The following is a 24,961-nucleotide window of genomic DNA, read 5'->3' on the forward strand; positions in this document are numbered from 1 at the left end:
ACATGCCTGACAGGAGCTATGGAACTATGCTTATCAAGTACTGAGTGAGTATCCAGAGTCTCAGAAATAGGACTACATACAGACTTATGTACAAGGTGTTCAAGGCAGCCTTTTGTAGAATAATGAAAAAAATGCAAACAGCTTAACCTTAAACCATAGAGATTATGGGAACGAAAGAAATCCATTCATGGAATACTATGCAGCCATCAAAAGTCATGTTCCTAAACCCATTTAAAAATATAGAAAGCTGTTTATAATCTTAAGCTTACAAAGCAAGTCGTGAAATGGAGTGTCTGATGTGATCCCAGTATTCTTAAAGATTTGTGTAGAAAAGAGACTGGGTGAGGGGGCAGATGCTCACATAGTTAAGTATGGCCTTTGTTGTTTATTGTCTTTTCAAACTTTTGTATATTTCAAGCATTTCACATTGAATGTTTGTTACTTTATCGTGAGAAAAAAAAGCATGTAGATTTTTTATTAAATAAAAACCACTGCAAAGTCTATGACACCAGCAGAACCAACCTGCTGGAGAGGGGTTTGTCAGGTGAGGCTGACCGCCGGCTCAGGGTCAGGGAAGGAGGCTTTGCAGGAGGCCTCCTAACCCTCCCTGTGACCTCCTTTGGGGAGCTGAGGCCCCACTCAGCCATCTGCAGTCAGAGCGCACTTGCTGGCAGGCGTCTGTCTGTGTGCAGCCTTGCAGACCAAGTTTGTTGCCCATCTGACCTGACCTTGTACCCAGTGCCCTTCATGATGCATCAAGGTACACCTGTACAGACAGAGTGGGAGGTGGGTGGGCCCATGAGGGCCCTCTTCCCTGTACCATGACCTTGTGTAAGTCACTTCCCTTCTCTGAGTCTGCCCCTCACCTTGTGAGACAGGAGGAGTGTGGTTCTCCTTTTTCACAAGGGGGTTGGAGGACAAAAGAGAGCGTATGTGGATGGAAGGACTGGTGTGCAAATTACTATTAGATCATGCTGCATGAAACTATAGTTATTTCCCCATCTTCAGCTGCCTGTTCACACCTTCTAACCATGCACTGAGACCTGCTGCACACCAGGGCCTGTGCCAAGCACCAAAGAGCCAGACAGGAACATACTGAGGTCCTGGCCTGGAGGCTTTCACAGCCTTGGGGGACCAGCAGGCAGGGGGACAGACAGGCAGCTCAGGCCCCAGGACAAGGGCTGCAGAGGAAGGTTGCACATGTGGGTCTCTGTACTGGGAGAGAAGGCCCTCGAGGAAGGGGCAGGGGCAGCCTGGGCTCTGGAGAGAACTCCTTCGTGGGCCATCCCCACAGGACTGGAGCTGCTGAGGGATTTTAATTTATGCAGGACCCTTTGCTGTGCTAGCAATGACATGTTAGAAAATGCAATGAAGAGGGCCTCCATTTCACAATAGTAACTTAAAAAACAAAAACTACCAGGGCATAATTTTAATAAGAAGCACAGGGGACCCATTTGATGCGAGCAGCAGCGTTTCATAGGGCTCTAAAGAAAGCCTGCATTGCTGGACTCTGTGCTACAGGCCCTCCCTCCAGCCTTGCAGCCCTGAGTAGTCTGAACCGTGCTGGCCAGGGAGGCTGCGACTGCACAGACAGGACTCACAGCACACATCTCCTTTCGCTTTCAGAAGTGACGGGGGAGGCGCGTCCTTACCATGGGAAGGAGGCTGTGGATCCGCGGCAGGGGCGGACCAGAGGAGGCGACCCTACGCACTTCCACGCAGTGAATGTGGCACAGCCCGTTCGCTTCAGCAGTAAGTTGCAGACCTGCCCTGACTGGGACACTGGGGAGTGCAAGCCTGACACGACCCCTGCCTCTCCAGCGCTACTGTGCTGCCTGAGAGGTTTCTCAAAACAGCCCTTGGAGGCCAGTGGGGGGAATGAATGACCCACCAGCAGTTGCCCAGCTTTGGAGTGGTGGTATGTGACTCAAGGCCCTGGGAAATCAGCCGGCTCTGAAACCAGGCTGCTTGTTCTCACAAAGTGACTGCCTTTCAGGGCCAGAAGGCACTGGCCCTTGGAAATTCCAAAGTTGTATTATTCCCTTTTATAAATGGGGAAACCAGCTCTGAGTTTAGGTACAGCTGATAGAATGGGAAGGCTTGACTCCTGATTGATTGATTGGTTGATTGATTGATTGATTGATTGATTTTGAGACAGAGTCTCGCTTTTGTCACCCAGGCTTGAGTGCAGTGGCTCAATCTCAGCTTACTGAAACCTCTGCCTTCCAGGTTAAGTGATTCTCCTGTCTCAGCCTCCCGAGTAGCTGGGATTACAGGCACGTGCCACCATGCCTGGGTAATTTTTGTATTTTTAGTAGAGACCGGGTTTCACCATGTTGACCAGGCTGGTCTTGAACTCCTGACCTGAGATGATCCACCCACCCCAGCTTCCCAAAGAGCTGGGATTACAGGCATGAGCCACACTGTTCCCGGCCATTTTAAGAAAAATTTTTAAGATGATTAGTTATTTAATAAATTACCTATGACATTGAAATTTTAAAGGGGCGTAAGATCATCAAGGAAGGTTGAGGGGAGGAAAAGCCACCGCTGAAATGGCCCTGAACAGACCCACTCAGGCGTGAGGTGCCCAGGTACGCTGAGCAGCAGCTGTGGGCCAGGCAGGACTGACACTGGCTGGGCCTGCTGCCCTGCCTTGGGCCTGTCTGCTAGTGTTACTCCGCAGCCCCCAGACTCTCAGCACTGGGGAGCACCTCAGAGGTGACCAGGTAGGCTTCTGGCAGAACCCCCACCAACCCTGGGTGCCCAGAGTGGGGCCAGGTGTTTCCAGGTGGTCATGCATGTCCGTGCAGCTGAAGCAGGGCTGAACAAAAGTCCTGGTGATGCACATTGTCCCCAGCCTATGCCCACAGCCCGAAGGGGTCCCCACAGTGGAAGTGTGGTGCACAGGCTTGGTGTGTGAGGACACTGAGACTGAGAGGATGCCTGTAGGGAAGGGGCAGTTCACAGTGCAGCCCCAGGGGGTCCTGATGCTTGGCTCCCTATTCTTCCTTCCCCTTGCCTGTCTGTTCAGTGTTGAACAGGCAGCACTTCTGCCTGGGTAGTAAGCAACTCCTCCAAGTTCCGAACATAAAGAAGATGAGTCAGTGCACAGGAGCACTTCCTCCCTCCATGCCCCAGCCAGCTGGCTCTCTTCCTGGGAGGTCTCCTTCCCTCCATGCTCCAACCAGCTTCCCTCCCTACAGGACTTCCTCTCACCTTGCATGAAATAGGGGCCTGGCCTCTGCCTACCTCGGCGTCCTCACCTTTCCATGGAGACGGTGCAGAGCCACCTGTGGGGAATGTGGTCAGGCTACACGCTTTGGTGTGGCACCCAGGAAACACACAATGAATGCGCAGCACACCTTCTCGAGAGCTGATGCCGTGGGGTTTTTTATTGTTTTGTTTTGTTTTGTTTTGTTTTGTTTTGTTTTTTGTTTTTGAGACAGGGTCTCACTCTGTCACCCAGGCTGGAGTGCAGTGGCACACTTTTGGCTCACTGCAGGCAGCCTCTGCCTTTTGAGCTCAAGTGGTCCTCCAACCTCAGCCTCCTGAGTAGCTGGGACTACAGGTGTGCCCCACCACACCTGGCTAATTTTTTGTATTTTTGTAGATAGGGGGTTTGCCTGTTGCCCAGGCTGGTCTCAAACTCCTGAGCTCAAGCAATCTGCCCACATCGGCCTCCCAAAGTGCTGGAATTACAGGCATGAGCCACTGTGCCCAGCCCTCTGATTCCTTGTCTGCACCTAAATAGCTTCCCTGCACACTCAGGTGTACCCTTCACGGTGAGCAGATCATGCTGTCCAGCTGTGGCCATGCCTAGGGGCCAGGGCTGCCCCTCCTTTTCTGTAATCTATGTGCCTTTGTGAAGACGTCACACACACACATGCTTACATAATAAATACATGACGATATGTCTCTAGAAGTTTTACTAGTGCCAGAAGACATAGATGCACTTTAAAAATGGCATTTTTAATTTTACAGCTGGCTTTGCTAACAATTGTTACTCTTCTCCAGTATACTAACATGAGGTACCCAACATTTGAAGGTTAAAGATTCTGTAAAACAGATCACTGATGTTACCTAGGGTGAGCTGTAAATTACCAGGCATTCCCATGTGTAGGTGTAGGAGTCGGAAGTGATGGGTGGGGGAAGTGAGAAGACGCTGGCCAGACTCATTGGTACTCAAGTGCTGGCTGGCTCCTCAGCTTTGTCAGCTGTGGCATCGCCCACACCTTATTTTGTTTGCCTGTGGGAGGCGGGGGCGGGTTACACAGTGTCATGGCCCTCCCAGCTGTTATCCTTTGAGCTGCTGTTTTAGTGGAGGGTTGGCCAGCCCCCACTGCAAATGCTCATGTAAGTAGAAAAGGAAGAGAGGGGAGTGGGCTAACTGGCAGCGGAGGCCAGGAGAGCTGGGCAGTGGAAGCAGGGCCCAAAGTGAACTGCATGGGTGTTGTGCTGTGTTGTTAACCCAGAGGATGAAATCCGCTTTACAAGACATAATTCAGCAGCCATTCTTGACTAGTGAATAAATTAAAAGATCTTACAGAAATGGGAGGAGTCACCAAATGTACTTGTATCATTGAATCTGTGTTTTAGAGAAACTTGAGCATTTCTGCAATGTGGTTTCAGAAGCAGAGCTTGTCCTCTTGAGCCTCAGTTTCCCCACTTTTCTAGGGTGATTTACAAGGTGTGCCTGTCCCTGATGGAGCACATAGAATTTGCGTTTTGGAGCTGGATCCTAACTTGGGGGACAACTCCCCTTCTGTCCTTTATGTTTCCTAGGGAAGTGCCCGACAGGGTGGCACCACTACGAAGGCACGGCCAGCTGCTACAGGGTCTACCTGAGCGGGGAGAACTACTGGGATGCCGCGCAGACCTGCCAGCGCCTGAATGGCTCTCTCGCCACCTTCTCCACTGACCAGGAGCTGCGCTTTGTCCTGGCCCAGGAATGGGACCAGCCAGAGCGGAGCTTTGGTTGGAAGGACCAGCGCAAGTGAGTCCTGGATTGGGGACCTGGGGAGCCTGGAGTCAGAGTCTGATGACTACTGAGCACATGGCCTCTGACCACTCAGTAAACTCCTCTCCTGGGGCACAGCTGGCAGACAGCAGGTTGGGAAGACCAGCTCGCCCACTGGAAGCCCAGGAGATCCATGGGTTGGAGTGTGCATTGAGATCGGTGGAGGGGCCTGGGGGCAGGGGCGGGCTGGACTCTGCTGCTACTTTGTGGGACTGTGGGGTCGCCCCTTTCATTGGTCCCCCTGTGTGTGTACAGCTGCAGTTGCTAAGGGCAGGCAGGGGACCTGGGGTTGCTGGCTTGTGTGGAGAGAGCTGCTTGGTGTGGGGCTTCTGGGCCTGGTGTGAGGGGTGTGCAGTAGGTGGAGGTTCCCCCTGAGAAAGCAAGGGGTCCTTCGCTTCAAGACCTAAGCTGGGTTTTGACTCCACAGTTGTGCCCTGTGTGACTTTGGCAAATCACAAGACGGAGTTGTTTCTCCTTCCGCAGCTACAAAGGGCGGAAACTAACTCTTAGCTCACAGGTTGTTGTACTGACCCCTGAAGACAGACCTGTGAGTCCAGTGGAGAAGCAAGAGGGCATATCCCAGAGGGCAGGGCAGCCTCGTCTCTGAGGACAGCCGTGTGGTTGCACAGCACAGGCCAAGGGCTGAGTGTGCCATCCCTGGGCTCCTGCCATGCAGGGAGACCTGCTGATGGGCATCTCCAGGCTTGGGGCTGGATAGCTGAGCCAAGGGGCGCAGACTAGGCAGGAGCTTATGGCAGTCAACCAGCTCCCAGTGCAAGGTCCCTCCAGTCATAGGCCTGCGTGCTCAGGAGCAGGCTGCAGGCCTGCGGTGGCTGGCTCTGAGCAGGAAGCCATGCAAGTGTTTTCAGCCTCCATGGTAGTAGATATTTGCAGGGGCTTATGTCTTTATTGAGATGCAGTTCACATGCCATGAAACTCACCCATGTGGAGTGCCCTGTTCTGTGGTTTTAGCATAGTCACAGAGTTGTATTCATGGGGTTTCATGTCTACCAAGAATAAGATTGTTCTTGCTTAAATTGTGAAAGCTTTATCGGTTCAGCTCATAGAAACAGTCTTGGCAAGAGTTCCCTGAGATAAAAGTTTTCCTGCCCTGTGAACTTCCTTGTTTTGAATTTTAATGCATTGTGACATGAGTGTCTCTTGTTAGAAGCTCAGTGTTTTGGAGGTCAGTATAGCTATTAAAAAACAATCCCAGCACTTTGGGAAGCTGAGGCGGGTGGATCATGAGGTCAGGAGATCGAGACCATCCTGGCCAATATGGTGAAACCCCATCTCTACTGGAAAAAAAAAAAATACAAAAATTAGCCAGGCGTGGTGGCGGGCACCTGTAATCCCAGCTACTTGGGAGGCTGAGGCAGGAGAATTGCTTGAACCAGGAAGTCAGAAGTTGCAGTGAGCCGAGATCGTGCCACTGCACTCCAGCCTGGCAACAGAGCAAGGTCGGTCTCAAAAAAAAAAACAAAACGAAAAACAGAAAACACAGTCATTGATGGCTGCATCCCTCCTGCCGCTGAGATCTCTGTCTCTGTCTGTGCCCTGCAGGTTGTGGGTTGGCTATCAGTATGTTATCACCGGCCGGAACCGCTCCTTGGAAGGTCGCTGGGAGGTTGCATTCAAAGGTGAGACCTTGTGGTGTGTGGGAGTGTTTGAAGCTGGGCAGAGTCACCCTGATTTGGGGCCTCCCCTCCTCCCTCTCACCCAGTGCTGCCTGGCCTGTAGGGGCGCTGTGCAGAGGACATGGAGAGGGTGAGCCCCAGTTGCAGGGAGGGCTGTGGTCATGGGGCCAGTGCAGCCTGCAGATCAGACCCTGCATTGGGCTGTGGTCATCTCTGGAACCCACTGTTGCATCTCACTTTGGCCAGCTTTTTAGATTGTCCCCTCCTCCCTTTGAAGTTAAGGACCTTGGAGTATAAAAATGAGCATGCAGAGTATGCCCCTGGCAGGCTGGAGGTGAGGACAAGCTTGCCAGGACAAAGAAGGTCAGAGGTAGAATCCAGACCTGAAGGAAGCTATCAGGCAGATAGACTTAAAATAGATCGTGTGTGTGTGTCCCCTCCTCTCTTTGAAGTTAAGGACCTTGGAGTATAAAAGTGAGCATGCAGAGTATGCCCCTGGCAGGCCGGAGGGGAGGACAAGCTTGCCAGGACAAAGAAGGTCAGAGGTAGAATCCAGACCTGAAGGAAGCTATCAGGCAGATAGACTTAGAGAGAGAGAGAGTGTGTGTGTGTGTGTGTGTGTGTGTGTGTGTGTGTGTGTGTGTAAAGATGTTACGCTGCCTGCTTGGAAATACCAAGACGATGTAAAGGAAACATGGCTGCTGCTTCCTTTACGTTGGGGGCTCGGACTTGGCTTGCCCCTCCTGTCCCATTGCCCTGGCACTGGCGAGCTCCTCCTGGGCATACTCCAGCAGTGCCCTCTCCAGCTGCCGCCAGGGCCACACTCCCTCGCCCTGCCCCTTGTCAGGCCTGTGTGTTGGGCTGTGCTTTGTGCCTGTGGCTTGAGCTAGGATTTGGGTTCTTTTCATAAACACATCCCAGTCCTGCTGTTGATGTCTTGAGTATCTCTGACAGGGTTGAAAAGAGTCACGGCCTGGGTGGCTGGCTTCCCTGGAGAGAAGAGGGCCCCACAGAGACAGGGCCATGCCTGGCTGCTGGGACAGGGCGGGAGCAGAGGTGGGGGCTGCAGAGCCCAGCAGATTGGGTCCACACCTGCTGTCCCGCTCCTGCTCAGGACAGGTGCCACCCTGTTCTCATGACCACCAGTGCCCTCCTGAGAGTCCCAGCCACATTTGCATTCCCCGGCTTTATGAGTGCATTGTTTAGATTGCTGTTGACTAATCAATGGCGTCTGGGTTTCCAGGCCCCAGTGTCAAAATTTGCCTTGTAGAACATGATTCTCCTGGTAGCTTGTCCTCTTCACGCTGGTGGTTGAAGAGAGGACATGATTCTGAGTGGGATGACAGCACATTCAGAGTTGGGACTCAGGACCCCATGCTTGGTGTGAGAATGGCAAGGGTCCTGGGTGGGATTTAATGGCCAGGTGCAGCTCGGTGACTCCATTGGAGCATCAGGCAGGAGAGTGAACCTAAAATTTAGAAAAAGATTGAACATGTGTGTCGGTGCTGGCAGCCGCGGCTGGCATAGAGCTCCCTATTCATGCAGCTCAACGTGCAAGGGGCCCCACAGCATCCCGGAGCTTCGCGGGGGTGACCATGTGCCGCTGCCTTCTTGTGCCCAGTTAAATGGATTTGGGAACTCTGTTAGCAGATTTAAATAGTGGTCACAAAACAAATAGTAAAAATAAGTTTTCTGCTGCAGGATAACTGGCCCTTGACGCAGCTCAACATCATGAGTGGTTCTGGGCTTAAAGAGATTAAAGAAACATAAAACCAAATGTGGCACATGAACCTTGATGGCATCCTGGGTTGGGAGGCTTATAAAAAACTCCACAGGACAATTCAAGAAATGTGAGTGGGGACTTGTGGAAGATTCATTTTCTTAGGTGCAGCAGTAGGACTGTGGTTATGTGGTTTAGGAGCCAGTATCCTGGAGTCTGCAGGAGAGGGGCTCCCAGGGTGGTAGGGCAGAGAGGAGCCAAGCAGCAGGGTATGGTCAGCGCCAAAGCAGCTTGGGTGTATGCACTCCTGTCTCCATAGTGGCATTGTTTTAAAAATTCCCATACCAAAAGCAAGCTGCAGAGTGAAGTCAGTACTGGGCATAAAACAAGCTAACAAGAGCACGTCCAGCCCAGCCCAGCCCTTCTCCTGCCCAGGGACATGGTGCAAAACAGAGGGCTCATTGGGGTCTGAGGGGTTGGCCCCCCAAAAAATACCCAAAAAACTATGGGAAGTGGATGTGAGTCTTTTGTTATTCATTCTGAACCCTTCCCTAAGAAAATACTGTACCTGAGAATATTAGCCAATGTTGGTGGGAAGGCCTCACATTAAGATGTTGAAAAATGTTTCTTTCATCTACATGTTGTCCATCTTTTCTGTGTTGTATAATATGTTCTGGATTGGGGTGTGAGTGATACCATGGTACATAGACGCTTACTATGCCCATATGTCGGCACCCAGCACACACATTTGAAGTTGGGAGCTCGTTTCCGCGGGGCTCCTATGCGGCTTGGTGGAGCGCTCTCTGGGTGGGGCCCACACCAGCCTGTGAGCCCCATCCAGGGGCCAAGACCCTGCAGGTTTGACAGCACCAGGTCATGGTATGCCCTGGAGATAGAACTGCCGCTGCTGCTGCCAGAAGACATGGGGCCAGGATTTCTGTAACATTTGTGCAGAAAGGTTGAAAAAATACAGATCCTTGTCTAGGGAGAATCATCCACACCGCCCCACGTGCTGCTCCCAGGGCCTTCCTGTCAGCACCAGCAGTGTGGCTTCTGTCTGGTGAGTCATACTTGATATTTACCTTAAAACATAAAAGTGAAAACACCATGTGTTTAATGTGTCCACACGTGTCACTTGCTCATGTAAGATCACTTGGTGCCTGGCCCTCATTTGTCCCCCATGGTGTCTCAGCACGCACGTTGCAGGTTGGCTGAGGTCGGGAGGTGTGTAACTGAGTAGAAGCCTTCTTTTCTCTCCCAAGATCTTGTGGCCAGTCCTTCATGGTCTCCATCGTCTTCTTTCTCTGGTGCTATACACGAGGGATTGTAGGGTGCTGCCCCCTGAGGCCAGCAGTCAGGGCTGTGGTCCTGGGCCAGCCTGCGGGACCTGGCATCTGGAAACCTCAGTCAGCAGTGAGGAAGGGGCCAGGCTGGCCTAGCAGCCACTGGAAGGTGCATTGTAGAGACCCTGCCCTCTGGGTGAGGTGACCATTGGGCTAGGATGGGGTCAGCTGGGGTCGCCGCAGTTCCTGGAGGGGAGACAGCCCCTGAGTGGGGCAGCTGCCACCGTGGTGGGGCATTCGGGAGCATCTGGACAGCCCCTGGTGGGCCCTGAGTAGAGGCTCACTCTGTGGCTGCGGAGGTGGCGAGACAGGAAGGGGAGGTTCTTTGAGGGCTCAGAAAAGTGAGTGAAGGTCTCCCCACCACAGGAACAAGGGGGCCGGGGGGGGCCGGGGAGGGTTCTCCAGGCTTGGGGAGCAGGGGCAGACATGGAGGTGGCAGTGGTTGCTGGCATGCATGGGAGAAGATGTGGTGGCAGAGGTAATCAAGTGACATTCAGATGCCCTCGTGTATCAGTCTCTGGAGCAGGGTGTCCTCCGGTGGCTGGTGATGGCCCACCCCAAGGCTCCTGTCAGAGCCTTGCCCACACCTCATGTGTGGACAAATGGGGGGGCACCTGGAAACTTGCTGCTGCCCTGTCAAGGTGAGAACTGGATCTGCTGGGGTGGCAGGGGTTGAGGAGGAGTGTCTTGGAGGGAGGCTTGGGAGGAGGGCTCTTCGCGAGGAACTGCTCCCAGTCACTCTGGTAGCCAGGGCGGCTCTGCTCACAGGGCCTTTCTCCAGGATGAGGGTCCTTCAGGAAGAGCGGGATGTTTGAGGTAAGGGGGCGTCCAGGAGGAAGTGGGAGGCCCTGGAGAAAAATCTGCAGAACTCATCCCCAGTGCAGTATAGGGAAGCCTCCTGGCTCCTCTCACACCTTTGGAATACGTCCAGGATCTCATCACCTGGCACCAGTCTTGCAGCCCCCACCTGGACCTGACAATCATCCCTCACCTGATTGTGCTAGTGGCCTCTATCTGGTCTCCTGGCCCCAGCCCCACCGTTCCTCACACAGCTGCCGGGGGTCCTTTTCACCTCTGCTCCCTTGCACAGCTCTCGTTTCTCATAGAAATCACAGTTCCATCAAAGCTAGCAGTCCCTTCCCTCACTACCCTCATCACCTACCACTCTCCAGCGTCTTCTCCAGCCCCACAGGCTGCCTCATTCATGGCTGTCACTGTGACGCCCTTCCAGGGACGCTCCAAAGACGAGCACCTGCCCACTCTGCAAGGCAGCACCTCGGGTAGGCGTGCAGTCCCCGCACGACCAGCCCCCAGTCAGCACCTGGATGCAGAACCACCAGCAGCTTTCCTGGGCAGGGGCGTTGCGCAAGTACCCATGCAGCTCACTGCCAGGAGGGAGCACTGTGTGGCTTACTGGGCCTTGGCCTAGAGTCCCACATGAACCCTGTTTTGCTGGTTGCCTGACCCACTCTCCGACTTGGCTGTGCCCCAGTCCAGGCAGCTTTTGGGGGCAGATGCTGGGTCCCAGGACTCTGCCCAGAGAGGTCATTTGTGGCCTTGGTCTCGGTCTACCGTCATGTACTGTAGTTGTGGTCAGGAGCTCTGGGCTGGCAACTAGCTTCAGTACTGAAGATTTTTTGTTTGTTAAAGGTTGGAAGGAACCCATTTGGTTTTCATCCCATGGGACAAGAAGGCAAATAGTGAAGAAAACAGGGTTTAAAAGGGGAGGGGCTCTACTTAGGTGAGAGGGCATCTGTGGGAGATGAGGAGGGTGTGCAGGGGCTTGGGGGCCTGGAGAAAAGGTGGGGTGGTGCGCAGCGTGATGGTGGTGGCACCCACTGTCAGCAGTGGAGATGAGCGCTTCAGTTGGTATGGGGAGGCGACTCCATGACAGTGGGCCTCTTTCCTGCCCTGCTGTGGGTCTGATACATGCTGATGAGGCAGGCAAGATGCTAGGCCTGTGTGTCTCTGGGAAGGGGGCGCAGCTGTTGCTGTGACTGCCTGCTGGCCCGGCACAGGTCTTTCAGGTCTCAGCTTCCTGAGAGCTGTCCTGCCCATGGCAGGGCACCACTTGTCCGTCCACAGGCCCACAGCATAGGCCTGCTTCCAGACTCACTGGTTCTTTTGAGGCAGAGCCCCGTGTTTAGTGCTGGGTGTAAAGGGAGCTCCAAAAGAGGCAGGTGAGCATGCTGGAGGCTTATGAAGGGGTGAGCTGCACTGCTATCTTAGGAGGGGAGAGCGCCAGGTGTGCCTTCATTATTCTGCTTCTTGGAAAGGTTGCTTTGTGTTTCCAGTGATCCTGGCTGCGTAAGCCTCAAGGAATCTCGGCGGCCCAGACTGGAAGGGCCGTGCCGGGGAGAGAGTGGGGCCTAGGGCTGGCTGTGCTATGCCCTGGGTGTGGCCAGAGCCCATCTGGAAGCTTGCAGAAGAGAGGCTTGGAGGTTAGCAGTCCCCAACCCTCACGCTGTCTGTGGCGAGGGTACATGGTTTCTGACTGCCTTGTGCCTGGCTTAGACAGGCAGGAGCTGAGTGGTGACAGTTTCCCTTGAGCTGAGAGAGGTCCCTGGGAACCAGTGCTTCCTAAGTGTTGCCTGCAGCCAGCTGGTGGTAGTGCTGGCCAGTGCCGATGCTGCCTGATGGTGCCTTCCTCATGGGTGCTGGGTGGACTTTGTGACTCCTCTGTTTATGACTGGGTGTTCTGTCCTAAGGGAGAACTTTCCTGCCTTTTTCCCCTGCCCATTCCCCTGTTTGCATTTTAATCCAGTGTGCTACAGTCCATTACTTTGTTATTCATGCTGTTGCTCTAACTTTAAATGCTGCCCACTAACCCTGATCCAGCACCCTCTTTTGGTGCTCAGGCTGGCACTTACTGCTACCCAGGGTTTGTGGCCTGTGTGCTTGCAGCCCCCACAGAGTGGCTCCTGCCAGGCCCAGCACCTGGGGTGACTCCCAGGAGGTTGGGGAGTCCCGAATGAACACCTGGCCACAGTGACCACCAGCACTTGGCGGCCCAGGCCCTGTGGTTGATGATCCTGTCTGACGCCATGGTCCCCTTGAGGACTACACAACTTGTCCTCTGACATGATGTTGTCCAGCCCCACCTTTTGTCTCCCCAACAGGCTCTTCAGAGGTGTTCCTGCCCCCAGACCCCATCTTTGCTTCGGCCATGTCTGAGAACGACAACGTGTTCTGTGCCCAGCTTCAGTGCTTCCATTTCCCCACCCTGCGGCACCACGACCTCCACAGCTGGCACGCCGAGAGCTGCTACGAGAAGTCTTCATTTCTGTGTAAAAGAAGTAAGCCCCCTTGAGCTGGCGTTCTTGGGGATGTCTGGGCCCTTGTGTCACTTTGTTGGACCCTGAGTTCAAGGTTTCTGAGGCAGAACCTGATTTGCCGTGTTGGGGTGGGCGCCCCTCACCAGCTCACACCTTGTTCTTGGGGCCTGTCTGCAGCTCTGTGACCAGGGCAGCTGGTCAGCATCTTAGAGCCCACTATTCTCTTTCCCACGAAAGAGACAGTCCTCCCCGTCCTCCCTGCTGCAGTGTTGTTAAGAGAGTAGATGGGAATGAGGACCCAAGGACTTGGCGTCTCTGGAGCATCTGAGTCCATCGGTCACCTCCCCACCCCCGCTTCTGCCATCCTTCTCTCTGCTTCTCAGTTTACCTTGCCAGTCTATGGTGTGTTTATTTTATTTTATTTTATTTTATTTTATTTTATTTTATTTTAGCCAGCTAACTCTATTGCTTTTGGGGGGCAGGGGCCTCAGGAGCTCTTGGTGGGACAGGTCCCCTTCCTCTTCATCACAGGCTTCTGGCTTCGCGGGGTGGCGCTGGCCCTGGGATGGCAGCTGTGTGCAGGTTGAAGAGAGGCTTTGTTCTTGTGGATCATGTGTCTGATGTTGCCGAGCGTGGTGCAGGTGTTCTTGTTGACATTGGTCCTCTTTTTTTTTTTTTTTTTTTTTTGAGACAGAGTCTCACTCTATTGCCCAGGCTGGAGTGCAGTGGCATGATCTCGGCTTACTGCAAGCTCTGCCTTCCCAGGTTGAAGCAATTCTCCTGCCTCAGCTTCTCCAGTAGCTGGGACTACAGGCACCTGCCACCACACTGGGCTAATTTTTTGTATTTTTAGTAGAGACGGGGTTTCACTGTGTCAGCCAGGATGGTCTCGATCTTCTGACCTCGTGATCCACCCGCCTCGGCCTCCCAAAGTGCTGGGATCACAGGCGTGAGCCACCACGCCCGGCCAGTATTTCAATTTTACTACATTTACTTTATCATTCACTTCTCTGCATATTTTTTCTGAATCACTTGGGAGTAAACTGAAGATACTGTGGACCTTAAGCCTTTTCTACTTCAGTGTATATTTCCTAAGAAAAAGGACACTCTTTTATGTACCCATACTGTGTGGATCAAAATCAGGACACTTAACATGGATACAGTACCATACAATAATCCACAATCCATCATTCCAGTTTTATCAGTTGTTCCAATAATATCCTTTATAACTTTTTTTTTCCTGGTCCAGAATCATGCATTACATCTAGTCATCATGTCTCCTGGATTCTTTTAGTCCTTCAGTTTGAGTAATTTCTGTTGACCTGTCCTCAGGTTTACTAATTCTTTCCTTGGCTGTGTCAAGTCTGCTTATGAGCCCGTTGAAGGTATTCTTCATCTGTTTCATTGATTTTGTCTGTTTTTTTATTTCTAGAATTTCCATTTGATTCTTACAGTTTCCGTCTCTCATCTGAATTTCTCATCTAACTTTGTATATTGTCCAGCTTTTCCATTAGAGCCTTTAACAAATTAATCACAATTATTTTAAATTCCCTGTGGGAAAGTTCCTTCATTTGTGTCATATTTGAGTCTGGTTTCTTGAATGTTCTGTCTCTGGAGCATGGTACTTTTTTCTAGGCTTTTCATTGGAAGTCTGACATCTTGTGTGGGACAATAGAGACTGAGTTCAATAGTTTTGTGCTTGCAATGGCTATGCCTTTACTTCCACTGGGCCTTTCTTGTGGGAGGGTCTTTAGTACGGTGAAGGGCATTGATCTGGGTGAGAGTTGGGCTGGGCTTGGGGTTTGTTGGCACTGTAGTTGCTCTGAGTGCACCTCAGGCTTTCGTATTCAGCAGGATTGTTGTTCTGGGTGGAGGCTGGTTTGCCAGAGGGTTTTTCTTCATGTCTCCGCCACCCTCCACTTTAGGTTATCCCTTTGGGCCACATCTCTAGAGAGTCTGTCTTTTGCAGCCCGCCTAGCAGTAGTCCACTGTGTGACTCAAAGCTGGTTAGCATGCTGATAGTAGGGTCTGATGTTCTAACTGCATCTCAGCCTTAGACAGGCCCAGTGCCCTGAGTATCCAGGGTTGACCCTTCACAACTGCTTCTGACCCTCCTGCAGCTGGAGTTGGGTCCAGCACAGTGGCTTTTCACCAGGGCCCTAAAGACTCCAGGTATGCTCTGATTAGAGGCAGGCTGACTAGAAGCAGGGCAGTGGAGTTGATTGGTTTGGGGAACATATTTGGCTTTCCCTGGTGGGTTTTGAGTTGGAAGTATGGACTCAAAATAGAGAAGCTGGTGGCCATTTTCCAGATCCTGACTGCCCTAGACTGGTTGCCACAGAAGTGGTAGGTCAGAGGCCTTTGCTCATTTGTGGTCTGGCCTTTGTCAGGTATTGTCGTGAGGCAGAAATGTTCTATAAATGGAATCATATAGTCAGCAACCTTTTGGAGTTGACTTTTTCACTCATAATTCCCTGGAGAGTCATCCACATTGTCATTTTTATTAACAATTTATTCCTTTTTTTTTTTTTGGCGACAGGGTCTCTGTTACCCTATAGTACAGTAGTGTGATCACTGCTCACTGCAGCCTCAACCTCCCGGGCTCAGGTGAACCTCCCGCCTCAGCTTCCCAAGTAGCTGGGACCACAGGTTCATGCTGCTGTGCCCAACTTATTTTTGTATTTTTTTTTTGTAGAGGTGGGATTTCGCTATGTTGCCCAAGCTGGTCTCAAACTATAGGCCTCAAGTGTTGAAGGACATCTGGGCTGATTCCAGTCTTTGGCTATTACAGTGAAAGCTGCCATGAACATCTGCATACAGGTTTTTGTGCAAACATGTTTTCTTTCTTCCTTTGTGTGTGTGTATGTGTGTGTGTGTGTGTAACAGAGTCTTACTCTGTTGCCCAGGCTGGAGTGCAGTGGCACAGTCTTGGCTCACTGTAGCTTCCGCCTCTTGGGTTCAAGCGATTCTCATGTCTCAGCCTCCCAAGTAGCTGGAATTATAGGCATGTGCCACTATGCCCAGCTAATTTTTGTCTTTTTAGTGGAGACGGGTTTCACCATGTTGGCCAGGCTGGTCTTGAACTCCCAACCTCAGATGATCCACCCGCATCGGCCTCCTAAAGTGCTGGGATTACAGGCATGAGCCACCGCACCTGGCTGCAAATGTGTTTTCAGTCCTCTGTGATAGATGCCCAGGATTACAGCTGCTTGGCTGTAGTGTAGTTGCATATTTAGTTTTTAAAAAAACAAGCAAATTGTTTTCCAGAGTGGCTGTACTGTTTTATAGTCCCACTAGCAATGTAGGAGTGATTTCATTTCTCCATGTCTTCCCCAGCACTTACCGTTTTCACTATTTTTCATCTTAGCCCTTCTGTTAGGTATGCAGATATCTATGTAGACATGTAGCTTCTTGTGGTTTTAATTTGCATTTCCCTGAGGCTAATGATGTTAAAACCTTTTCATGTTTCATATGCTTATTTGCCGTCTGTATATTGTTTGTTGTTCATGTTATTTTTCCATTTTCTTTTTGCATTGTTTGTTCGTTTTGGTTTGAGAAAGGATCTTGCTCTGTCACCCAGGCTCAAATGCAGTGGTGCAATCATAGTTCACTGTAACCTCCAGCTCCTGGGCTCAAGCAGTCCTCTCACTTCAGTCTCCTGAGTAGCTAGAACTGTAGGTGTGCACCGTCATGCCTGGCTAAGTTTTTTATTTTCTATGGAGATACGGTCTCACTACGTTGTCTAGGTTGGCCTCAAACTCAACTCCTAGGCTCAAGTGATCCTCTTGTATTGAGATTACAGGTGTGAACTAATGATCTGTTTTGTTCTTGTTTTTTTTAAACTGTTGATTTTCGAGGTTCTTTATGTATTCTAGATACCAGTCCTTTGTCGGATATGAAATCCGACTAGAAATATTTTTTCTAGTCTGTAGCTTGCCTTCATCCTCTTCAAATGAGATTTCAGGAAAGAAAGTTTTGTTATTGTTTTTCCCTGGCAGTATAAGTTTACCCAAAGAAAAAAAGTTCTTAATTTTAATGAAGTCCTGGTTATTCGTCTCTCCTTTTATGGATTGTTCTTTTTTTTTTTTTTTTTTTTTTTTTTTTTGAGACAGAGTTTCACTCTGTTGCCCAGGCTAGAGTGAAGTGGTACAATCTTGGCTCACTGCAACCTCCACCTCCTGGGTTCAAGTGATTCTTGTGCCTCAGCTTCCCAAGTAGCTGCGATTACCAACACGAGCCAGCACCACGCCTGGCTAATTTTTGCATTTTTAGTAGAGACAGGGTTTCACAATGTTGGCCAGGCTGGGTGCAAACTCCTGACCCCAGGTGATCCACCTACCTCTGCCTCCCAAAGTGCTGGGATTACAGGTGCGAGCCACTGAGCCCAGCCTCCTCTTATGGATTATTCTTTTGGTTTCAAGTCCAGGTACTCTTTGCCTAGCCTTACATTTCTTCTGTGTTTTTCCCTAAAATTTTAATCATTTTCCATTTTACATTTAAGTCTAGGACGTATTTTGAATGAGTTTTTTATTAAGGTGTGAGACTTAGGTCAAGGTTCTTTAGTCCAGTATAGCTTTGCTCCCACATACCACCTTTGTGCCATTCTTAGCAAATCTTAAGTGTGTTACATTTTGGTATGTTATAGACCCAACACTACATTCCATACATATTATTTTATACAATTGCTTTTTAAATCAGCTAAGAGAATAAAGGAGGAAAACTATGCATATAGGCTGTAATTTATAATCACATGATTGCCTTTACTGTTGCTCTTCAGTTTCTTGTTAGTATTCAAATTACTATCTGGGGATTGCATACTTTTAGCCTGCAAAACTGCCTTTCGTGTTTTATACAAGGTGAGTCTGCAAACAACTTCTCACTTGTTGTTTGGGAAAGTTTATTTTACTTTTATTTTTCAGAAGATATCTTTGCTGGATTTGGATCTCAGTTGATGGTTTTCTGTGAGCAGTTATCCCACTGCCCCAGCCTGTGTTATTTCTGCTGAAAAGTCAGTTGTTTGTCTTTTTGGGATTCCCTTATAAGTAACAAATCATGTCCCATTCGCTGCTCTTCATATTTTTGCCTTGTCTTTCACTTTCAGCATTTTCACTCTGATGTGTCAGTTTGTGGCTCCTTTGCGTTTATCCTATGTGGAATTTGTTGAGCTTCCTGAATGTGTAGGTTATTGTTTTTCAGTGAATTTGAGTAGTTTGCAACTGTTAGTTCTTCGAGTATTTGTTTTGCCTCTTTCTCTCTCTCCTCTCCCTCCTCTGCATTTGTTACTCCTGTTTCACATATGTTGGTGTGCTTAATGGTGTTTCACATTTCTCTGGGAGCTCTGTTCATTTTTCTTCATTCTTTTTTCTCTGTTTTAGCCAGGGAATAATTGTATGTGAGTATCTTGCCCTGGGAGTTCCTGACCACATGGGTGACCTAGATTTGATCCCAATCCTTTTTTTTTTTTTTTTTTTTTGAGACAGAGTCTCACGCTGTCGCCCAGGCTGGAGTGCAGTGGCACAGTCTCTGCTCACTGCAACCTACACCTCCTGGGTTCAAGAGATTCTCATGCCTCAGCCTCCTGAGTAGCCAAGGTTACAGGCGCATGCCACCACGCTTGGCTAATTTTTGTATCTTTAGTGGAGACAGGGTTTTGCTAGGCTGGTCTCGAACTCCTGACCTCAGGCGATCCGCCTGCCTCGGCCTCCCAAAGTTCTGGGATTACAGGTGTGAGCCACTGCGCCTGGCTGACTGCAATCTTAAGTGAGGCATAGACCTGTGGTTGTGAAATTTCGGAAGAGTCTTTTTCTAGACATCCTTACCCCATTTGGAGACTGTAACAAGCTACCTTCTCATGTCTCTTTGCCTTTCACTGAGGGTAGCTCTCTTGGAGGCTCCTTCGTCCCTTTTCTCTTCCTCCAGGCATTCGCAATGTCTGCCTACCAGTTGAAGACTCTGGGTTTTTAGCCATGGCCATTCCTCTTACTCTTGTCCCAGGTCAGCTCTGTGCAGAGTGTGCCTCAGGTCCAGTGGACTGTCTTCCCAAGCAGAACTGGCAGCTTCCTTAGACACATTCTGATTTTGAAATGGTTAATACTCATAGCAGCTGCATCTTAGAATTGAGAAAATCTCGTAAGTAATCTACTTTGGCAACCTCAAGGCAAACACTTCTGTCGTGACCCTGGAGTCTGGCACTCTGCTCCATCCTGGCTCTCTGGCCTCCATTTGCCCTGGCTGGATGTGCTTTGTCCTAACAGTGTGTTGTAGTGACTGCTCTTGGACAGCTACTCCCTGTGCCATGTGCCAGATCCATGACATTCCAGTCCTAGGAAGACTCTCAGCACAATCTGGCCAAGTCTTCAGTTGCCTTGTTGGTTCCCCAGGCCCGGGAGGGAAGGTCAGCTCATGTCAAGTGGTGGAGCGGTGATGGCAGCATTTGCTCACAGAGCTGTCTCAGAGGCTTTGATGCCACTGCTCTAGTGGGCATGTCTCACATGACCCCTCCAGCTGCCTCATTCCCATTCTAAGGTAGCAGGTAGCATTCACAGGCCCATATGGGGAGGCTACCTTTTTTGGCAGTGTATACATCTGTACACAATGTATGCTCATTGCAGGTCAAACATGTGTTGACATCAAGGACAACGTGGTGGATGAAGGGTTCTACTTCACCCCTAAGGGGGACGACCCATGCCTGAGCTGCACCTGCCATGGAGGGGAGCCTGAGATGTGCGTGGCTGCTCTCTGTGAGAGGCCCCAGGGCTGCCAGCAGTACCGCAAGGACCCCAAAGAGTGCTGCAAGTTCATGTGTCTGGACCCAGGTGAGACTCTTGATAGTAGGTCCCAAGTCAGCCTCCCTATTTGGGGCTGGAGGCTAGGCGTCCCTTTGCTTCCTCAGTGGTGAGGACTCAGGGCAGTTTACAGAGCATGGCGCAGCAGCAGTGGCAGCGTTTGTCACGGAGATGTCTCAAAGACTTTGATGCCACCACTCTAGTGGGCGTGTCTGACACGACCCCTCCAGCTGCCTCCTTCCCATTCTGGGGTGACAGGCAGCAGTCACAAATGAACTTGAACTTGAGTGTGGCTGTTTGTTCACAAATCACCACTGACAGCTTCAAACCTATCTTCAAATCTCTGCCTCTAGGGTTTAAGCCATTCTTCTGCCTCAGCCTCCTCAGTAGCTGGGATTACACGCGTGTGCCACTATGCCCGACTAGTTTTTGTATTTTTACTAGAGATGGGGTTTCGCCATGTCGTCCAGGCCAGGTCTTGAACTCCTGACCTCAAGTGATCCACCCACCTCAGCTTCCCAAGGTGCTGGGATTACAGGCATGAGCCACCACACCCAGCCTAGACTTCTAATTTATGTCCACATTGGAACTCTTCCTGTTCTCTAGTATGATACGGAGGGTAGTGACAGTTGTCATTGCTTACGGTCATCCATTTTTACCTTAGAATCTTCAAGAAAAAGATGAAGTATTATTCTGAGTTTCGAGATCAGACTCCTCACCACCAGGCGGTAGACAGTACAGGGAATCTGATCTCAGGGTGATCCTCTTCCTTCCACTTGCGAAAAGAGAGGGGCAGATGGGTCGCTGCTCTCTGAGATGTTAACACCCCTCACACTCCAGGGGCATGCTTTGTCATTCTGCACACCATTGTAGCTGTAGCTCTGTGTGAATTCAGATCTCAAGAGAAATGTAAATCAAAAGTATGAGTTTCTTTCTTTCTTGGGTGCCACAGTAAGAATGAAATGATGGGGACTTATTGAAGTCCCTGGACTTGTGGACCCTGTAGAAGAGCAGCTTTGGCAGGGTGTGATGGCCATCTCCGTCTCCAGGGTCCCTGTAGAGGAGAGGCTGCAGCTAGAGGCTGGGCCACAACAGTGAAAGCTTCCCCTGAGTGGAATGTTGTCAGTGTCCCTCCACACCAGGAGGCTGCTGGGTGGGAGGACAGAGCCGGCCTCCAGAGGCCGTGTCTGAGGCTGGGTGAAAGTGGGCACTCTGGCATGCACCATTAGACATGTGCAGTTGACTGTGGTGAGCACAAGGCTACATTTGCAGCCAGGCCCACCAGAGGACCTAGAACTAGAGGGTGATGCTTGGACCCCATTCTACAGGGCAGTTTCTCCTCGTATCAGGTGCATGTCTGTTTAAGGCCATGAGAAGCACCAGTTGAGTGCTTACCAAGTTCCCTGTGCCCAGCCACATAACTTTAAACCTCCAACTTAGTGACGGGCTACAAGAGTCAAACTGTTCACAAGCCATGCTACCTGGACTCCTGGTTCCATTTCTCAGGAGTCTACCAATGCTGCCTTGCCACTATGTCCAAGCTTTGTAAGAATGCCCAGATGTGTACAAGGATGACCCATTTGTGGACATGTATGGCCTAAAGAGCCTGCCCAGCCCCAGGGACTTCTTAGCAGAGCAGGGCCCTTAGTGCATCTGGGTGGGCCCAGAGCAGCCGCAGCCCTCTCTCCTGCACGGCCAGAGCAACTTAGCTGGGCCCTGCTCTGCCCACCCTGTGGCCATGCTTCCATGGGCTCCTGACTTTCCTAGGGGCCTTCTCCTGGGAAGTGCTCATACTACATTAAGAACCGAGACACTATCACCAAAACTGGAGACTCTGGGAATAGGATGTCATGTGTTAAGCATCAGAATGTCCCCTTCAACAAGCTGAGAGTGTCTACTTTTGCCACCCTGTCATCATTGTGCTCGAGGTCAAAGCCAGTGCCAGAAGGCAAGAAGAAACGAAAAACCGTCCAGGCCAGAGGGGAAGAAATGAAACCATCTCCTTTTACAGATGACTTGGCTGCATAGAAAATCCTAGGGAATCTACAGGAAAGTTACGAGAACTAATAAGTGTGTTTAAGCAAGGTCTCCAGATAGAAGGTCAACTTAACAAAAATTCATTATATTTATATAATCTACCTGTAACAGTTGAAAATTGAAATTTTTGAGAAAAGTACCATTAATAATAGCACCAAAAAACATGAAATACCCAATTATAAATAATATAAAATATGTGCACATTCTGTTTGCTGCAAACTGTAAAACCGTAATGAAAAAAAATCAAAGGCTTAAATAAAAGGGAAGACACCATGTTCATGGATCAGGTGTCTCAATATCATTAGGAGGTTAACTCTTCCCAAATTATAGATTCATTATAATCCCAACCAAAATTCTAGCAGACATTTTTGTAGGTATTGAAAAGCTAATTCTAAAAGTTAGGTGGGGCCAGGCGCGGTGTCTCACACTTGTAATCCCAGCACTTTGGGAGGCTGGGGAGGGTGGATCACTTGAGGTCAGGAGTTTGTGACCAGTCTGGCCAACATGGTGAAGCCTCATCTCTACAAAAAATACAAAAATTAGTTGGGCATGGTGGCTCATGCCTATATACCAGCTATTCAGGAGGCTGAGGCAGGAGAGTCACTTCAACCTGGGAGGTAGAGGTTACAGTGAGCCGAGATCATGCCACTGTACTCCATCCTGGGTGACAGAGCGAGACTCCATCTTAAAAAATAAAAATAAAATAAATAAAAGTTAGGTGGGCTGGGTTCAGTGGCTCATGCCTGTAATTGTAGCACTTTGGGAGTCTGAGGCAGGAGGATTGCTTGAGGCCAGGAGTTCAAGACCAACCTGGCCAACATAGCAAGACCCCGTCTCTTAAATAATAAAAAGATGGATAAAAGTTGGTAGAAAAGCAAAATAACTAGAATAGCCAAAGTAGTTTTTACAAAGAACAAAGTTGGAGGATCCATGCTACCTAATTTATGAATGTGGTACTGATGAAGGAATAGACACATGGATCAGTGGAACAGAACAGTCCAGAAATAGTTCCACACTACATATAATCAAGTGATCTCTCTCCTTTTTTTTTTTTTTTGTTTGTTTGTTTAAGACTAGTCAAGTGCAGTAGTGAGAACGGGAAAAGAGTAGAACAAGGAGTTTGATCTGTTAACTGACTGTGAACAGTCAATTGAGATAACTCACTACCTTCAGACCAGCCTCATCTTTGACAAAGGTGCAAGGATGGTTCAGTGGAGAAAGGAGAGTCTTTCAATGACTAGTGCTGGGACAGCAGGACATCTATATGCCAAAAATACGAACTTGCACTATCCCTCCTTCTGTATGTAAAATTTACTCAAAATAGTCATAGACACAACTGTAAAACCTTGAACTATAAAACTTCTATAGGAGAAAACATAGGAGAGAAATCTGTGACCATGGGTTATGCAACATTTTTAGCATGATCCTTAAAAAAAACACAAATTCGACTTCATCAAAATTGAAAACTACTGTTCTTTGGAAGACACTGTTAAGGAAATGAAAAGATAAGCCCCTGACTGAATCAAAACAAATATTTGCAAAACACACACCAAAGGTCTATATTCAGAATACACCAAAACTCAATAAGAAAACAAAACAACCCTATTGAAAAATGGCTTTAGAAGAAGATTTACTTTATTACACTTCACAAAAGAAGATACAGGATGGCAGTCAGGCACCTGAAACGATGCTCAGTATTGGCCGTTAGGGAAGCAAACTAAATCCACATGGGGTACCACTCGTGCTCGAAAGGCTGAAATAATGAAACTGACAGCACCAAGTGCTGGCCAAGATGCAGAGCAGCTGAAACTCATGCTGCCCTCTGCCCCTGCTTGCTCTGCTGCTGTTGGGCAGCCCTGATATGATGAGGTTCCCAGAGGCATGTTGAGGTGTTTGGCTGGTGCAGCTGCCAGGCACAGAGCCCACATTGGGTTCCTGGTCTCAGCTTCTGATCCCTGCTGACCTCCTGCTCCCCCTGCCGTCTCTGATGGAGATTTTGAAACTGTTAGAAGGTAACCAAGCTCAGTGAAACAGTGAGCTCCTTGTCATTGGAGTTCTTCATGCACAGGCTGGATCCTCTCTCTGGGAGCTACAGGATAGCTCAGAGACAAAAGACAACCCCAGCCGCGCAGCCCAGAGCTCCATGGAGGGAGCAGCCCTATCAAGGGGCCTCTGGGGTCCCTGGGCTGGCCTCTGGCTTCTGGGGCAGGCTCTGTTCTTTGTGCTTAACTACAAGTGGCTTGGTTCTGAGAGATGATTATTTCTGGTCCCCACCTTGAGGGACAATTGGGACCTTGACCATGTCCTTGGGTTTATTTTAGAACTGATTTAAGAGTTAGTCATTGCAAAGGGGCTGCTTCCTTAGGAGCTCCCCTGGTATCTCTGAACTGGCCTCCAATGAACAGGCACATTGCCAGTCCCTGGGCCACTGGGCTTTCGCCCACTGATGAGAGTGCCCTTGAGACTGGAAGAGGGTCAGAAGCATCAGAAAAAGCAGCTAATTGGTGAGAGGATGTATCCTTCTCACATGTTCACTTCATGTGTTGTCAGCAACAACTGCAGCTTTTAGAGATGCTTCCTGGCCCCGTGGGAGGAGGGCAGGAGCTGGCGCTGCTATCTCTGTGGGCATGGAGTGTCCTGGGCTAGCAGGAATGACTTGAGGGCTCTGGGAGCCCAGCCACTCACATGGGGGTTGTGAAGTGTCTCCTTGGGGCAGGCAGTGGGAGTCCTGCCTGCTGAGATTGTTGCAGAGGTGGGAGTGGCCATTCCTAGCTTGGCAGGCTCCCTGCTGTTGCGGGGGTCCTTCTCCTTCCAGGAGCTGATGGGTCACTCCTCGTTCTGAAGTCTCCCTGGCCTTCACTCTTGGTCTGTGGAGGCAGCTACTTCTGGGACCACTTCCTGGTTCCACTATTCTGTGACTTCTGTGAGTTGCCATTTTACATAGGTCAGGAGTGCGTGGAAGTGCCAGCATGTTATAGATGCATGGCTGGCACAAATTCTCCCTTCATGCCTGCTGCCACTCACATCATCTCTGCCTCCCCATGGGCAGCTCATAGCGAGCTCCTAGGCCAGTGTGCACTGCACCAGGGCAGGGTGTCTCACTCTTGGCGCTGTTGACATTTGGACCAGATATTGTGTAATGGGGGC

The 24,961-nt window shown here is 50.1% G+C and overlaps 1 protein-coding gene across 12 annotated transcripts in view; it reads left to right on the top strand.

The window, feature by feature from the left end:
• Positions 1-24,961, top strand: part of DGCR2 (DiGeorge syndrome critical region gene 2) — an 82,035-nt gene that overhangs the window by 50,102 nt on the left and 6,972 nt on the right. For 5 of the 12 annotated variants that reach the window (XR_012419018.1, XR_012419019.1, XM_015457448.4 and 2 more), the window contains 5 exons: positions 1,627-1,752; positions 4,783-4,993; positions 6,581-6,657; positions 12,837-13,013; positions 19,604-19,807. Coding sequence is in view for 8 of the 12 variants with exons in the window: in XM_015457448.4 (XP_015312934.2) it covers positions 1,627-1,752; positions 4,783-4,993; positions 6,581-6,657; positions 12,837-13,013; positions 19,604-19,807 (795 nt within the window). In the remaining 4 variants the exon portion in view is untranslated. Of the gene's footprint in view, positions 1-1,626; positions 1,753-4,773; positions 4,994-6,580; positions 6,658-12,836; positions 13,014-19,603; positions 19,808-24,961 lie in introns of all 12 variants that reach the window. The other 7 variants (XR_006690100.3, XM_045364030.3, XM_005568001.5 and 4 more) reach the window with 2 other exon arrangements.

The sequence above is a fragment of the Macaca fascicularis genome, chromosome 10, assembly GCF_037993035.2.
Source record: "Macaca fascicularis isolate 582-1 chromosome 10, T2T-MFA8v1.1".
Taxonomy (NCBI): domain Eukaryota; kingdom Metazoa; phylum Chordata; class Mammalia; order Primates; family Cercopithecidae; genus Macaca; species Macaca fascicularis.